Source organism: Oncorhynchus nerka, linkage group LG8 (genome assembly GCF_034236695.1).
Source record: "Oncorhynchus nerka isolate Pitt River linkage group LG8, Oner_Uvic_2.0, whole genome shotgun sequence".
NCBI lineage: Eukaryota > Metazoa > Chordata > Actinopteri > Salmoniformes > Salmonidae > Oncorhynchus > Oncorhynchus nerka.
The window spans coordinates 44576574-44593375 of record NC_088403.1 but is presented as its reverse complement, the minus strand read 5'-3'; the positions used below and the strand labels follow the sequence as shown (position 1 = coordinate 44593375).

At 45.2% G+C, this 16802-nt stretch overlaps 1 protein-coding gene across 1 annotated transcript in view; it reads left to right on the top strand.

The window, feature by feature from the left end:
- The window catches only part of LOC115133377 (calpain-1 catalytic subunit-like), a 36815-nt gene that overhangs the window by 7932 nt on the left and 12081 nt on the right, over positions 1 to 16802 (top strand). Inside the window, exons 2-11 of the mRNA XM_029666556.2 lie at positions 2858 to 3523; positions 4445 to 4514; positions 5871 to 5989; positions 13059 to 13192; positions 13477 to 13645; positions 13938 to 14021; positions 14181 to 14266; positions 14989 to 15063; positions 15222 to 15382; positions 15479 to 15639. Coding sequence (XP_029522416.1) covers positions 3272 to 3523; positions 4445 to 4514; positions 5871 to 5989; positions 13059 to 13192; positions 13477 to 13645; positions 13938 to 14021; positions 14181 to 14266; positions 14989 to 15063; positions 15222 to 15382; positions 15479 to 15639 — 1311 coding nt within the window. The 5' untranslated portion in view covers positions 2858 to 3271. The remainder of the gene's footprint in view (positions 1 to 2857; positions 3524 to 4444; positions 4515 to 5870; positions 5990 to 13058; positions 13193 to 13476; positions 13646 to 13937; positions 14022 to 14180; positions 14267 to 14988; positions 15064 to 15221; positions 15383 to 15478; positions 15640 to 16802) is intronic.

Genomic DNA, 16802 nt, shown 5'->3' with positions numbered 1-16802 from the left:
TATTTGATTAGCAGTAATCATACAATAGTGATAGGCTACAGATCAGTAAGAAACAATATGTCTTGAATTGGGCACACCAGTGGGGCTGATTATGATGTGTCTGGACTACTAATCTGTCATTTCACGTCAGTGAAACTATTTGCAGTGAGGCACAAAACAGAGAAATATTCCACGGGAGGAACATCAAATATTCATTTGAGTTGAAAACCCTACTTGGTGAGAAGACTCCTGACTACACCCACACTCCGCTGTCTGTCGACCCACCACAGTCACAGAAATGTGAACGTTTCTACCCAGACGATGTGTAGGTAACTGACATGCATGTATAGGGGTTGACTAGGTATTCGGTACGTGCTGAAACTGTCCCAAAATATGGTCTTTTTCTACCAAAAGAGACGTGTTCAATTTCCACTTGATTCTCTTCCGTCTAAGATGGTCGAACTTCATTCCATTATCTTTCCCCATAGTATTACCCTCGAGACTCTAAAGGAGTGGTGAGAGTCAGTTAGAAAGTCAACTCTGACCAGTGGGAAAAATCTTTGAGTCAGGGAACAACAGGCAATAGCGATGGGTGTGGCAGAGTAGTGGGTGGCAGCTGTGCCTGACCGGGCTCTCTTTCTGCACCAATGAGAAACAGACAAGGCTTAGGTTTTGCTTTTACTGACAGTTGAGGGGTAGAACAAGAAGAGAGCTCAGTGTGAATAAGCGTCAGCCTGTGTGAGTGCGTGAAAGTGACAGGCTGAAAAAGAGTGAGAAAGAGGTGAGGCAAACTTAACTACAGAATGTGAGTAAAGGTTTAAAATAGACTAGAAGCAATTATATGCCTCAGACTTTCTCTCTCTCTCTCATTGTTTTGTTTGTTGTGGGAGAGCATGAGTGGGAAAGCGGGAGAGAGAAAAAAAATAGAGTGATTGTGATGTGAGGAAACGGGAAAGATAGAGAGGCTGTGGAACTATGAAAGAAGAGTCAAACTGAGAGCCTGAGAGTCTTTTGCATGTTCTTGGCTGTGTTCCCTCCCATTATGCGCCGTCTACACTGTGTCACACACACACTGTGTCACACACACACACACACACACACACACACACACACACACACACACACACACATACCAGCTACAACTTTACCTTAGTCTCTGCTCATGATTAGTAGCTGTCTCTTCAGTACAAATCAGTGGAGGCTGCTGTGGGCCGGACAGCTCATAATAATGGCTGGAACGGATTATATGGAATGGCCTTGTTTGATGTATTTGATACCATTCCACTCCAGTCATTACCACGAGCCCGTTCTCCCCAATTAAGGTGCCACCAACCTTCTGTGGTACAAAGTCCATGCAAAACATTCAGAGAGTTTTACATTTGCAGAATAGAACTCAGATAGCACATTTAGTTTCTTGAAACATTTGGTTCTGGGAACGAAGCCATATTTTTTTACATTTTAGAACAGAAGTGAAATTTTTGCCTTTCTGGGAACGTTCATTTTTAGGTTGCAGGGAGGTTATGAGAACATTTTACTATGGTTCCTTGAAGTTTTTCCGTGGGAGGTTTTATAAACGTTCTGAAAACAGAAATGATAGGTTATTTGAAGGTAATTAAATACCGTTCTGAGAATGTTTTAATAAGACTTTTAATAACACTGGTAGCTTAGTTTGGGTTAACTGTTTTGAACTCCAAGCACAGATAGGACACAAATAAATGAATTTGCTTAGGCATTAATTATACAAAGACACAAAAATGTTTTTATTCTGGCAGAGATTCAAACCTGTAATGTTCTCTATCCATGGAATTAGTCCACTGTGCCACCAGGATGGAACTAGCATGGCATGTTTGTTTTTTTTACTCGCACAAAGCTATTTAATTAGTCTATTCAAAACCCATATTCAATGTAAACAAGCACTCATTAAGATCAGGTGTGGCTAGTTAGTGGGCGCAGACAACACACCTGAACACACTTAACAGGATTGAGAAGAACATTGTTTCTGAACATTCTCTGAATGTTTTGAGAACATGACTTTAAATAGAACCACGATGAAACCTGCAGGGAAAAAATGACGCTGAAGTACTGAAATTCTCACAGAAGAACATTGTTTTTGAACGTTCTGAGAACATGAATTGAATAGAAGCACGAGGAAACAAGTACAAAACGTTATCATGAAGTAGTGAAATTCGTACAGAAAAACGTTGTTTCTCTGAACAATTGTTTGTTGTTTCTCTGTAGAAAACGTTATGCTGAAGTACTAAAATTCACACTGAAGAGCGTTGTTTCTTAACGTTCTCTGAACGTTCTGAGAACATTACTTTAAATAGAACCATGAGGAAACCTGCAGAAAGTGTTATAACAAAGTATTGAAATTCCCGCAGAAGAACGTTGTTTCCAAACAGTTTCTGAACAATTTGAGAACATTACTTGAAATAGAACCTTAAGGAAACCTGTAGGAAACGTTACGTTGAAGTACTGTAATTTCCACATAAGAAACCTATGGTTCTCAGAATGTTATATGCTAGCTGGGACTCCCCAAGACAAGCACCTATGACTCAACTTTGTTCACAATGAGTAACTATGTTATTCACTAGAGAACTGAATAGTCAGTTTGACTATTATTGTGAGTAATCCCAGTGCAATCCTCTGCTAGCTAGCGTGCATGGCGGGTTGACAATTTATAGGAGTCGGGGGGAGGGGGGCAAAGTGCTATTTGCTAACTCTCTCATGCTATTTGTATCTTGTTTCTTTTGTCTGTGCTGCACAGAGCTGTACAGGCTGTATTTGAATGAAGTATACATTCTTACATGAGTTAAACAGATATTTATGTGTTTTGAATTTCACTAATTTCCTTCTCTCTCTCTTCTCACTTCTCCAGGGGCTTTTGGTGGGACAACAAGGTACAGCCAACCCGCTGAGTCTCACCTCATTCTATTGGCTTCTAAGCCCTGTCTGCTAAAGGTACAGCCAGCCAATCAGTGAATTGTTGCCGTGACTCTGAGATCTGCCTGGTGCTGTGAAGAAGATGTTTTCCTTCTGAGCCCATCCTCCAGTCCCCACTCTACCACTTTTTATATGACTAGGACTGTCACTTCTCTCCATTAAGCCGTCTGCCTGTCACAGCCTATTATCACCACCTCATCTACAATTCTAGCCTCATATTTGGCTGTTGCTGTTCTATGTCTGATTCCCAATTGAACGTCAGCCTTTAACCTCCTCCCTGACTGGCTCCCTGGATTAGCTTTGACCTTTGACCTCGGCCACAGCCAAATACGACTACGGCCAGGTGAGAATGGAGCAGGTGTATGCGTCGGGGATGGCCGCCAAGTTGCGCAGCCAGTGGGACCGGGACGAGGGTCTGGGCCAGAACCACAACGCAGTCAAGTTCCAGGGCCAGGACTTTGAGTCGCTGAGGGCCCGGTGCCTCCAGAGCCGCAGCCTGTTTGAGGACAGCCTGTTCCCGTGCGCCTCCTCTTCTCTGGGGTTCAATGAGTTGGGACCACGCTCCTCCAAGACCCAAGGAGTACGCTGGATGAGACCTACGGTGAGATGATACTGCGGCTGGGACTGCCTGTTCCTTATACTTACTGAGCCTCTTGTAGTTTTTCCCGACCATATTACCTGACCAGGAAAAACTCACCTCCTGAACCTAGACCGTATCTGAGCCTTACTGAGATGATTCTTAGACCCGATCCTTAAAGGCCCCCTATAAGTATTATATATGACTATTCTCAGATGACTCTGACATAATTATTTGTCTTTGGCTATAGTTTGTGTGTGTGTGTCTTATCCCGTGTGTGTGTGTCCTAGCTGGCGTGCCTGTCTATCCTAATGCTCTTCACACTCCGTCTCTCCTCATTCCCTTTCATAATGCATCTCCTCCAGCACCTCGCCCCTCAGAACTGCAATATCGACATCCCTGGAGAGAACACACACCATGCTGCTCCGCTCCTCAGCTCAAAATGCGGGAAGAGCTTTTTATAGCTTAGCTAGCTAGCTCTCACGCTGCTCGTGTCTTGATGAGGGGCGGATGGGAGGCAGAGAGAGGAGATGCAGTACTTTGTAGTTTAGCAGGAATGTCTCAGCCATTTGTTTATGTATTCTATGAGGCACTTGTGTGACTGACGGGGACGCCGTTCGCCATGACAACAAGGACGACAGGCTTTACCAGTGCTGCAGTGCAGTGGTGAAAGGAAAAGAGAAATGTCAGCCTACCAGTCACTGCTGTGTGTGTGTGTGTGTGTGTGTGTGTGTGTGTGTGTGTGTGTGTGTGTGTGTGTGTGTGTGTGTGTGTGTGTGTGTGTGTGTGTGTGTGTGTGTGTGTGTGCGTGTGTGTGTGTGCATGTTTGTGAGCAACAACAACACCAATCTGGCATATCTTAACTCTCTCTTTCTTCCTCTCTCCCCCTTTCTCTCGCTATCTCTCTTTTTCTTTCTTTCTCCCCCTCTCTCTTTCTGTCTACAGGAGATCTGTACCCGTCCCCAGTTCATAGTGGATGGAGCCACTCGCACTGATATCTGCCAGGGAGCTTTAGGTGAGTCCAGGTCTCAGAAGGAGGGTTGGTGGAGAGCCTGAGAGCCCGATGGAACAACCACTTATCAGGAGAGAGAGAGAGAGCGTGCGCAGAGATTTGATTTGATTGCAATCTTGGTACTCTTGTGTATTCCTCTACAAACACTGTGCGATGCATAATTTACACTCTGCTCTGCTATCTCACATCTATAAACAAAGTAACAACCTCCCTCTGGCTGAGATGCACTGGTACTATACCACCACTACAGTAAACATAGGGCAAGTATACACGTTGCCTGGTACTGTATCGCATACTAACTCTGAGCCGAATGGTTGATTTGAAAGTCTTCTCATCTCTTGGTACTGAATCAAATGCTGGGAGAGAGCTGGCTGCCTACCCCTCTCTTAAATATGCGGCATGCCGAGCCCAGAAAGAGGAAGTGGCGTGCTCAACTCTAAAGTGTGTAGTAGCAAAGAGTATTTGGGTGCCGGGGTTTAAAAGGCATACGTAAAACCTGCCCTCGCTGGAGTAGTCTTTAAGTTTGAATGTATTTTTAGCAGTAGCATACAGCCTTAGTCTGCGTTTGGATAACAATAGGCGTTCACCCCTATTTATAGATCATGTCACATTAGAAGGAAGCAGTACTACTATCTTTTTTTTCAGCACGCCGAACCCAACCGTGGCGTCTTCTGTAGGCTTTTCAGCCTATGCCTCTACCCTGCATGGGCATTGTATTATATGACCTCTTCTGTTAGAGTTACAGTAGATCGAGCTATTTAATCAGCATACTGTAGGTCCAGACAGTTCAAATTCGAACACACTCCTTGGAGGTGACATAGGGTCAGGTTGAAGTGTGTGTGAACAGATTCTCGGACCTCTCTCTCGTTACGCTTTCCTTATAAGGTGCATTCCAGTATTACAAGGTTTTCACCACTTAAGCCTGAAGTGCTCCGTTCCCACAGCAGTGAGAAACAGACAGCAGTATCTGTCTGTAATTAATAAGTCTAACCAGAGCGGAGAGTTTAGTCAGTTAGCTTCACCTAGCCTTGAGGCTCGGAATTATTCAAAGGAAGAACAGTTGGGAACTTTTGAAGAGGTGAATGATGAACAGGGCCAGGAGTTTTGTCTTACTGTGTTACGAGATCAGAAAAAACTCTGGGCGTTACTTGTATGCTATGACTAACGGCCAGAGTATTTCCAGGTGGTCAAAACAAACATTACCGACTGATGAATGTTTGGTGACTTTTTTTTAAGGGACTGATACAATGCATTGCTATCATTAACATAGTCTACCTATGACTGATGTATTATGTTGTGTGTGTTCCTGTCTGTGTACTTGTGTGTGTGTGTGTGTGTGTGTGTGTGTGTGTGTTTCAGGTGACTGCTGGTTGCTGGCAGCCATAGCCTCATTGACTCTGAACGACAACCTCCTCCACAGAGTGGTGCCTCATGGACAGGACTTCGGAGGCCAGTACGCTGGCATCTTCCACTTCCAGGTCACCACACACTCACTTCCTCTTTCTGATTTGACTGTATATCCATCTATACGATAATATATACTAATATACAGTAATACAGATATTCAGCTACATTTGAAGTGAACTCGTGAAGTTGTGGCGGGGAGTGAGCTGGCAACCGGAGGCAATCTCAGGTGCCAGCTACCGCCGATGTTCCCTCGAGCAAGGAACTTCACCCCCTAAACTGCTCATTGGATGCAGCATGCGGCTGCCCTCTGCTCCAGCATCTCTAACCTAATATGTGTTCGTATGTATGTATATCGGGAGGGAGGGGTGGGTGGATAAAAGCAGAAGACACATTTCCATCTCATGTGGGCTAATAAAAACAAGAAATGTACCTTCATTCACTCCAAGGCACGCTTCCTGCTTCTTGCCAGGCCTTATCACGATGACCTTTGCTTTGTACACAAAACCAGTTCTCTGACACACAGACACACCTATCATTCTCTGTATAGGACCTTAAAGCGACACCACAGTTGCCCTCTAAATGGACGTCTCCATGCATGGGCGACCAGGTGGTGCTTGCGTGTCCGTGTCCGTGTCCAGTGCCCACTGTAGCGGCCCTCACTTTCACTCAGCTTTCATCTCACCGAACCCTTTGATGGCAGTAAGCTGCCCACATTAATAGAGTCCGACTCAGTTGGGGGCCAGGGTGCCAGGACAGAGACGGAAAGACACACACAGAGACAGGAACCAATACGGAGCCTGCTAGCCTAGTGCTGACCACTGTCCAGTCATTCAGAGTAACCATTACTGCTGCTAGACTGAGCAGCAGGCAGCCAAGGGGCGGGCAGCCATTAATGCAAACACAGTACTATTACATTGTAATAGCGTCCTGTGTGTAGCTGGTGTAGAGAGTCAGGCGCAGGACAGCAGAGATGAGTAATCAACGAGTACATTAATCAAAATTACAAAAATACAAGGCAAATATTACAAGCCCACAATAACGGACCGATTTACAAAGAACAACCACTCACAAACAAACATGGGGAACAGGGGGTTAAATAATAAACAGGTAATTGGGGGAGTGAAACCAGGTGTGTAAGACTAATACAAAACAAATGGAAAATGAAAAGGGATTCGGCGGTGGCTAGAAGAAGGCCGGTGATGTCAACCACCGAATGCTGCCCGAACAAGGAGAGGGACCTTGTGACAGCCCCCCCAGCAACGAAGTGCCCAAGACGTCCTCCACCGGCACCCAGCATCTTTCCTCCGGACCGTACCCCTCCCACTCCACGAGGTACTGAAGGCCCCGCGCCCTACGCCTCGAGTCCAGGATGGCTCGAACAGCATACGCCGGGGCCCCAGAGGGGGCGGAGGAACCTCCCGCACCTCAGACTCCTGGAGTGGACCAGCCACCACTGGCCTGAGGAGAGACACATGGAACAAGGGGTTAATATGGTAATCTGGGGGAAGCTGTAACCTGTAACATACCTCGTTCAGTCTCCTCAGGACTTTAAATGGCCCCACAAACCGCAGACCCAGCTTCCGGCAGGGCAGGCGGAGGGGCAGGTTTCGGGTCGAGAGCCAGACCTGGTCCCCCGGTGCGAACACCGGGGCCTCGCTGCGGTGGCGGTCGGCGCTCACCTTTTGCCGCCTCACGGCCCGTTGTAGATGCACATGGGCGGCGTCTCAGGTTTCCTCCGAGTGCTTAAACCATTCGTCCACCGTAGGAGCTTCGATCTGGCTCTGATGCCACGGTGCCAGAACCGGCTGATACCCCAGTATGCCCTGGAAAGGAGAGAGGTTAGTGTAGGTGTGGCGGAGTGAGTTTTGGGCCATCTCTGCCCAGGGGATGAACGCCGCCCACTCCCCTGGCCAGTCCTGGCAATATGACCGCAGAAACCTACCCACATCCTGGTTTTACTCTCCACCTGCCCGTTACTTGAAAACCTGAGGTGAGGCTGACTGAGACCCCCAGACATTCCATGAACGCTCTCCAGACCCTGGACGTGAACTGGGGACCCCGATATACTCCGCGTGGCGGAGTATATCAGAATGTCGTCGATAATCACCACTACACCCTGCCCCTGCAGGTCCCGGAAAATCTCGTCAACAAAGGCCTGGAAGACTGATGGAGCATTCATCAACCCGTACGGCATGACGAGGTACTCATAGTGCCCTGAGTTGGTACTAAATGCCGTCTTCCACTCGTCCCCCTCCCGGATACGCACCAGGTTGTAAGCGTTCCTGGGATCCAATTTTGTGAAGAAGTGCTCCCCGTGCATTGACTCAATCGCACTGGCGATGAGAGGCAGCGGGTAGCTGTACCTCACTGTGATCTGATTGATCCCTCGATAGTCAATACACAGGCGCAGACCCACATCCTTCTTCTTCACAAAAAATAAACTTGAGGAGGCAGGTTAGGTGGAGGGCCGAATGTATCCCTGCCCCAGGGATTCGAAGACATATGTTTCCATAGCCGCCGTCTCCTCCTGTGACAGGCGATACACGTGACTCCTGGGAAGTGCTGCGTCTACCAGGAGATTTATCGCACAATCCCCCTCTCGATGGGGTGGTAATTTTGTCGCCCTCTTCTTACAGAAGGCGAGAGCCAAATCGGCATATTCTGAGGGGATGCGCACGGTGGAGACCTCGTCTGGACTTTCCACCGTAGTCGCAACGATGGAAACCCCCACACACCTCCCTGACCACTCTTCTGACCACCCCTTGAGAGCCCTCTGTTGCCATGAAATAGTGGGTTTATGACAGGCCAACCAGGGTAGGCCCAGCACCACGGGAAACGCAGGAGAATCAATAAGGTACACCAGCTGGTCCAATGTGAGGGTGGTGTCTCGGCAGGCCAACACCCGACGGATGTCCTCGCGCAGACTGCACTGGTAGTGATCGATCAGGGCCCTGTTGTTCCATCCCGCACTGGCGGCCAGGGTCCGGAAGTCCAAAGCAAAATCCTGCTCGCTCCTCGTCCCTGCCTTAGGTGGAACAGTTCACCTTACTTTACTCAAAATACAAAAATACAAGGCAAATATTACAAGCCCACAATAACGGACCGATTTACAAAGAACAACCACTCACAAACAAACATGTGGAACAGAGGGTTAAATAATAAACAGGTAATTGGGTGAGTGAAACCAGGTGTGTAAGACTAAGACAAAACAAATGGAAAATGAAAAGTGGATCAGCGGTGGCTAGAAGGCCGGTGACGTCGACCTCCGAACGCCGCCCGAACAAGGGGAGGGACCGACTTCGGCGGGAGTCGTGACATACATTTGCATACCACACAGAAGTAACACTACTAACACACTAACTGAATTTTACACCCCCAGTCCTCTGCCAAAAGGAAGTGACAATAAGAAACCCCTATTTAAAAAGATGATTGACTGATTGCAGAAATATTGCAACATGTTTTCATTGTCACATTTATTTCCACAGTCATAGCCTACTTATTTATGTCCTAAACAGTTTCCTTGCTGGCATGAGAGGAAATAACATAGCTATGTGTCTATGAACCTACTGGCATATAAACTCATTCATGTCTTAAATACAGTTGAAGTTGGAAGTTTACATACACTCAGGTTGGAGTCATTAAAACTTGTTTTTCATCCACGCCAAAACTGTAGTTTGTTAACAAGAAATTTGTGGAAAGTCGGTTAGGACATCTACTTTGTGCATGACACAAGTCATTTTTCCAACAATTGTGTACAGACAGATTATTTCACTTATAATTCACTGTGGGTAAGAAGTTTACATACACTAAGTTGACTTTGCCTTTAAACAGCTTGGAAAATTCCAGAGAATTATGTCGTGGCTTTAGAAGCTTCTGATAGGCTAATTTACATAATTTGAGTCAATTGGAGGTGTACCTGTTAATGTATTTTAAGGCCTACCTTCAAACTCAGTGCCTCTTTGCTTGACATCATGGAAAAATCAGCCAAGACCTCAGAAAAAAATATGTAGACCTCCACAAGTCTGTAGAGATGCTGGAGGAAACAGGTACAAAAGTATCTATATCCACAGTGAAACGAGTCCTATATCGACATAACCTGAAAGGCCGCTCAGCAAGGAAGAAGCCACTGCTCCAAAACCGCCATAAAAAAAGCCAGACTACGGTTTGCAACTGCACATGGGGACAAAGATTGTACTTTTTGGAGAAATGTCCTCTGGTCTGATGAAACAAAAATAGAACTGTTTGGCCATAATGACCATCGTTATGTTTGGAGGAGAAAGGGGGAGGCTTGCAAGCAGAAAAACACCATCCCAACCGTGAAGCACGGGGGTGGCAGCATTATGTTGGCATCATGAAGGTGGAAAATGATGTGGATATATTGAAGCAACATCTCAAGACATCAGGCAGGAAGTTAAAGCTTTGTTGCAAATGGGTCTTCCAAATGGACAATGACCTCAAGCATACTTCCAAAGTTGTGGCAAAATGGCTTAAGGACAACAAAGTCAAGGTATTGGAGTGGCCATCACATAGCCTTGACTTTAATCCTATAGAAAATTGCAGAACTGAAAAAGCGTGTGTGTGCGCAAGGAGGCCAACAAACCTCAAATCAAATTTATTTATATAGCCCTTCGTACATCAGCTGATATCTCAGAGTGTTGTACAGAAACCCAACCTAAAACCCCAAACAGCAAGCAATGCAGGTGTTGAAGCACGTTGGCTAGGAAAAACTTGGCCAAAGGCCAAAACCTAGGAAGAAACCTAGAGAGCGACCAGGCTATGGGGGGTGGCCAGTCCTCTTCTGGCTGTGCCTATTTTTCTGACATTTCACATTCTTAAAATATAGTGGTGATCCTAACTGACCTAAAACAGGGAATTTTTATTAGGATTAAATGTCAGGAATTGTGAAAAACTGAGTTTAAATGTATTTGGCTAAGGTGTATGTAAACTTCCGACTTCAACTCTATGTGCATGTGATCTAATTCACCATATATCCCTTCCTCCATTGTGTGGCCTGTGTGTTAGTTAACAGTTGAAGGTTTAAACCCAGTAATACATTGTTCTGTTGAGATCTCCCTCTACACACACACACACTTTGTTTTACCTGTGGGGACCGAAACATGTATTCCCATTCAAAATCCTGTTTTCCCTTAACTTAACCTTAACCCTAACCACCCTAAACCTATCACCACCTCCTAAACATAACCCCTATTGCTAATTCTAACCCTAACCCTGATTGTAACCTTAACCGTAAACCTAACCCCTTAGCCTAAAATAGCCTTTTTCTCTGTGGGGACCCGGCAAAATGTCCAGATTTTTCAGATTTTTCCCGGTTCCACTATCCTTGTGAGGACTTCTGGTCCCCACAAAGATACTAAGAAACACACACACACCGTCTAAACCCAATAATAGTGTTTTGTTGAGATCTCCTGATCCTGTGCCAGATCTCGGACGCCTGGGTGACTCATCCTCCCAAATGTAATTGAATGTTCTAATTGGTTTAGCCAGACAAAGGGGGAGCTGTGCTGCAGATTCTGGGAATGCGGTATGTGCTGAGCTAGGCGCAGAGATGAGCTGTGAGACTCAACAAATCCTGTATTGTAAAACAGACTACAGTATGCCTGTAATTTTCAGTTTGAAAATCTCTAGGTTGCTGATAGGATATTATTATCAGAAGGTGAAAGGAACTGCACAGTTGAAGTGCTGCGGCTCTAGGACAAACTACACTCCCTCAAGCTTGCTACGCAGATGTGGATATTTGGTTTACTTTCCTTGTAGCCAGCACTGTGTGTGTTTACATCAGATAGCGTTGTGATAGCGTTGGCGTCAATTTTAGTTCAATTCTCCTGTCCGTTGAACTAGTATGCAATTCAGTTCCCAAATTGATTGGTATTTATATGGAACAGACCTCTACTCTGCCAAATAGATACTGTAAGAGATAGTTATTATAGGGTTGAATACTAACTTCCATCTACATCAAATTATTACTTAAAAAAAAAAAAAATCTCCCATTTCACATCAATGCATGTCTTAGGGGAAAATTCTACTTAACGTGGAAGTTAGGATTTGCCCCATAAAGGCTAACAGGGTAGACAGTGGCTCATGGTTTGGTTCCCCCTCTGTGTGTGTTGGTGGGCGTAGGGGGTGTTGTAATACTTCTGTGTCAACCCAGCCGATCATGTGATCCTGTTCTGCAGTCGACTGTACAGTCCCAGCAGTCACTTTAGCCCTGCAGAGCATGCAAAATTAACCATTTATCTCTGCCCCCCCCCCACTACCACCACCACCACCAACCCACACACACACACACACACACACACACAATAACAGCTCAGCTGTGGCTCTATGCTCTACATCCCCTCCCCCTGCCACTGTTTGGAAGTCACGAGTCAAAACAGTTTGAATCTAATTAGGTGTCATTGTCACTGCTGGTTTTGACACTTCAGTTTTGTTACGTTCATGTATCCCAGAGCCACATACCTCAAACTCTATATAATGTTCTGGTGTCCCTGATGTGATTTTGTGGTGGTGGAGCTATATTGCCTTGCCGTAGGTCTGCATCAGTTAGCTACGTGCAGCTGAGGAGAATGGTACATACATTATTGGACAGCCTGTATTTCTCCCTCTAAAAGCATACTAACATCACAGTGGTGTAGGCAGGCTACATGGAACCCATGTGTATTGGAAGGAAGATAGCGTGATTGCTCAAGATCTTGCCATAAATTCCTGTGGTTGTTACCTCGGTCTTAGTTCCTCCCTCTTCCCTGTTGAGCCCGATGATGATATTGTTCTAATGCCACTTCTGCCACCTGGTGGTCATTGGGTGTAAGTGACTAAAAGCTCCGCTCTGGTTAGAAGTTACCCCCTGGGCCACAGTTCTGCGATCAGCTCACCCTCACCACTAGAGGGGAAATCAGAGCTTGTCTTCAATGTTCAATGTATTCGTTCTTGGTGCTTGTGCTACTTTGCACAAGCACCAAGAACGAATACCTTACTAATACACTACATGTAAAACTGACCTTAAATCAGTGTGTGTGTGTTGTATTTCTACTGTCTGTGTGTTGTAGGTCTACTGTCTGTTTTGTAGTTCAACTGTCTGCGTCTTGTAGTTCTGATAGTCTCCCTACTGTCTGTGTTTTGTAGTTCTGGCAGTATGGGGAGTGGGTGGAGGTGGTGATCGATGACAGGCTGCCGGTGAAGGATGGGAAGCTACTCTTTGTCCACTCTGCCGAGGGAGGAGAATTCTGGAGCGCCCTGCTGGAGAAAGCCTACGCCAAGTAAGGCGGGATGAGGGATGGGAGGAGTTTAGAAAAAGGAGAGAAGAGGGTGGTTAGAAGGATTGTATACATGGGCTTTGCATTTATTTCACTCTGTATATGTTGGTATGAGTTATGAGATCTGTAAGTCGCTCTGAATAAGAGCGTCTGCTAAATGACCAAAATGTAAATACAAATGATGTAAAATGATATGTCTATATGCATACGTCCTGTGTGTGTATATTGTACAGAAATGTCTGTTTTTAAATAGTCTTGTGATATAGAATTGTTCACCCTCGTTGCAGGCTGCATGGCTGTTACGAGGCCCTGTCGGGAGGCAGCACGTCAGAGGGTTTTGAGGACTTCACAGGAGGGGTAACGGAGATGTATGAGCTGAGGAAAGCGCCCTCTGACCTCTATAGTATCATCAGCCGGGCCGTGGAGAGAGGATCGCTGCTGGGCTGCTCCATAGACGTCAGTACTCAAATTTGTTACGTTCATTTCTTTGATTATGTCATAGAAAACACTGCCTATTTTAATCAGCTTAACGCGGTGCTTAAGAACCAGGATGTTTTGCATGACGTCATCATTTTCACAGACTTTGTCATATCATGTCCCTGACTGGAACATGTAACAGTGTGTCAAGAGTCCCTGTGAGTGTATCCTCTCAAATCAAATCAAGTCAACGGATGTCACGTGCACCAGGATACAGCAGGTGTAAACAGCACAGTGAAACGCTTACTCGGACTCTGTCTCCTGTCCCCAGATCACCGGCAGTCAGGACATGGAGGCTGTGACCTTTAAGAAGCTGGTGAAAGGTCACGCCTACTCAGTGACCGGGGTCGACGAGGTGAGCCAATGACTGCTCTGCTTCGAGTGGCACTAAGGGGTCAAAAGACAACATTAAAACGAATACAAACGTTTACATCAATCACATTTGAATTGACAGAAGGGTGGCCATTTCCCCAGCTACGATACATCTGTGTAATGCAGTATCCCTCTCCATCAGGTGGTGTACAGGGGGAATATGACCAAACTGGTCCGCATACGCAACCCCTGGGGAGAGATAGAGTGGACTGGTGCCTGGAGTGACAAGTAAGAGAAGGAAACACTGCTATACACCTCTCATGTTGCCTATCATATAACTAGTGAGAGTGGTTTTATACTGCAGGTGTCATATTACGTATCATACTGTGTAACTAGTGAGAGTGGTTTTATACTGCAGGTGTCATATTACATATCATACTGTGTAACTAGTGAGAGTGGTTTTATACTGCAGGTGTCACATTACATATCATACTGTGTAACTAGTGAGAGTGGTTTTATACTGCAGGTGGTTTTATACATTACATATCATACTGTGTAACTAGTGAGAGTGGTTTTATACTGCAGGTGTCACATTACATATCATACTGTGTAACTAGTGAGAGTGGTTTTATACTGCAGGTGTCATATTACATATCATACTGTGTAACTAGTGAGAGTGGTTTTATACTGCAGGTGTCATATTACATATCATACTGTGTAACTAGTGAGAGTGGTTTTATACTGCAGGTGTCATATTACATATCATACTGTGTAACTAGTGAGAGTGGTTTTATACTGCAGGTGTCATATTTTTTATTTTTATTTCACCTTTATTTAACCAGGTAGGCTAGTTGAGAACAAGTTCTCATTTGCAACTGCGACCTGGCCAAGATAAAGCATAGCAGTGTGAACAGACAACACTAGTTACTGTGTAACTAGTGAGAATGATTTTCTATCCCTTTTGATATGGAATACAGTCGGTAATGTATTTTCAATTGCAAATATTTTAGCTCCAGAGAGTGGGAGAGCGTGGACCGGTCAGTCAGAGGGCGACTCCAGAACCGCAGTGAGGACGGAGAGTTCTGGTGAGTGTGTATTTGTGTCACCAAGTCTGATGGCCTCTGGGTACGATACTTGAGAGAATGTGTGAGTTATTGCGTCATATACACGACAGACGGTCCCTTCCTCTCCCCTTCCCCCTCCCCTGCCTTGCACCTCTCGCTCTCTAAATCCCTCCTCTCAGGATGTCATTCAGCGACTTCCTGCGTGAGTTTACGCGTCTGGAGATCTGTAACCTCACAGCAGACGCCCTGGAGGCCAACCAGCAGAAGAAGTGGAGCTCAGCCGTCTACCAGGGGGAGTGGAGGAGGGGCAGCACAGCCGGGGGCTGCAGGAACTTCCCTGGTAAGGAGGGAGGGAGAATATAAAGAAGTGGTACACAGTTGATTAGAAAATATCTTCTGATAACTCCCCCCCCTCCCCCTCCCCCACAATACTTAGCCACATTCTGGATCAACCCACAATTCAAGATCGACTTGCAGCACCCCGACACAGCCGGCCAATCAGATTGCAGCTTCCTGGTGGCGCTGATGCAGAAGGACCGGAGAAAGAAACGCAAGGAGGGCAAGGACATGGAGACCATCGGATTTGCCATTTACGAGGTGTTGAGGTGTAATATGTATGAATATGCCTAGATCAATTCTTCTCTATCTCCTTTCAGTGTGTGTTAAACAACAGTGGGTAATACTGAAATCCGAATTCTACTCTCACTTACTCCAGGCTATAGTAAATGGTTGAAATAAAATCAAATATATTTCACACACGGGCCTCACATAGACAACTGCATGCTCGACTTCAATTCCTAATATTATATCTTAAGGGTGTAGAGCAGGGGTGTCAAAGTCAAATGGACGGAGGGCCAAATAAAAAATCAGCTACAAGACGAGGGCTGTGTTCAATGTTCATTGAAAAATTTTTAAATGACGACTAGTGAACCTGAACCTACTGAAACCTAACAAATATATTACAATATGATCAGATAAATTATTTTCTTATGGCTCTGTCAGTAATCTTTAATTTTCAACAGACCAAAAGACAAATTTCTTTATATAAATATCCCCATAACATGAACATTAAATGAAAGAAACCGGTATTCTCAGTAGACTATATTTTCTATTTTAGCAAATCTAAATTTACTTCAAAGAAAAACAATAATAGCAATTTTCTATCATCCACTCAACTGAAATATTTTTAAAATATAATTGGATTGAAATACAAAAAAATAAAGTGCAAAAATCAAAAACAACACTTTGTTTAAGGAGAAGTAACATGCAGTGAAAACAAATATTAAATTTTAACTTTAAACTTGAACTGGAAAAACTCTAAATATGTGATTGCTAATGTTCACTTGTTTGAGGTTGAGGTGATACTTGGTGGTGTCCCATCTTTTCCACAAGTCTCAATGTTCCTCTGAGGGGAATTGAGTGGAGGTGTTCAGCTAGTAAGTCGACTTCTGTGTGATGTTTTGTTCAGGTTCATCAAAGAAAACAGTTGTTCACACAGGTATGTGCTGCCAAACATAGACAACGTTTGAGCAGCCTGGATGCGCAGCTGGGGCATTGTGCCGGGAGGAACGGGCGAACTCCGCAGCACCCACTGCCGCATATTTTGCCCTCAGTGCACTCATTGCATTGAATCAACTCCATTTGAAATGGGTTACCGAGGGAGTTCAACCTATAAAAGTGGTACACAGTTACCTATTTTATCAGCCAACTGTGTGCTCGGGAAATATCTTCTGGTCTGGCAGCTAAAGTGGCTCAAATTT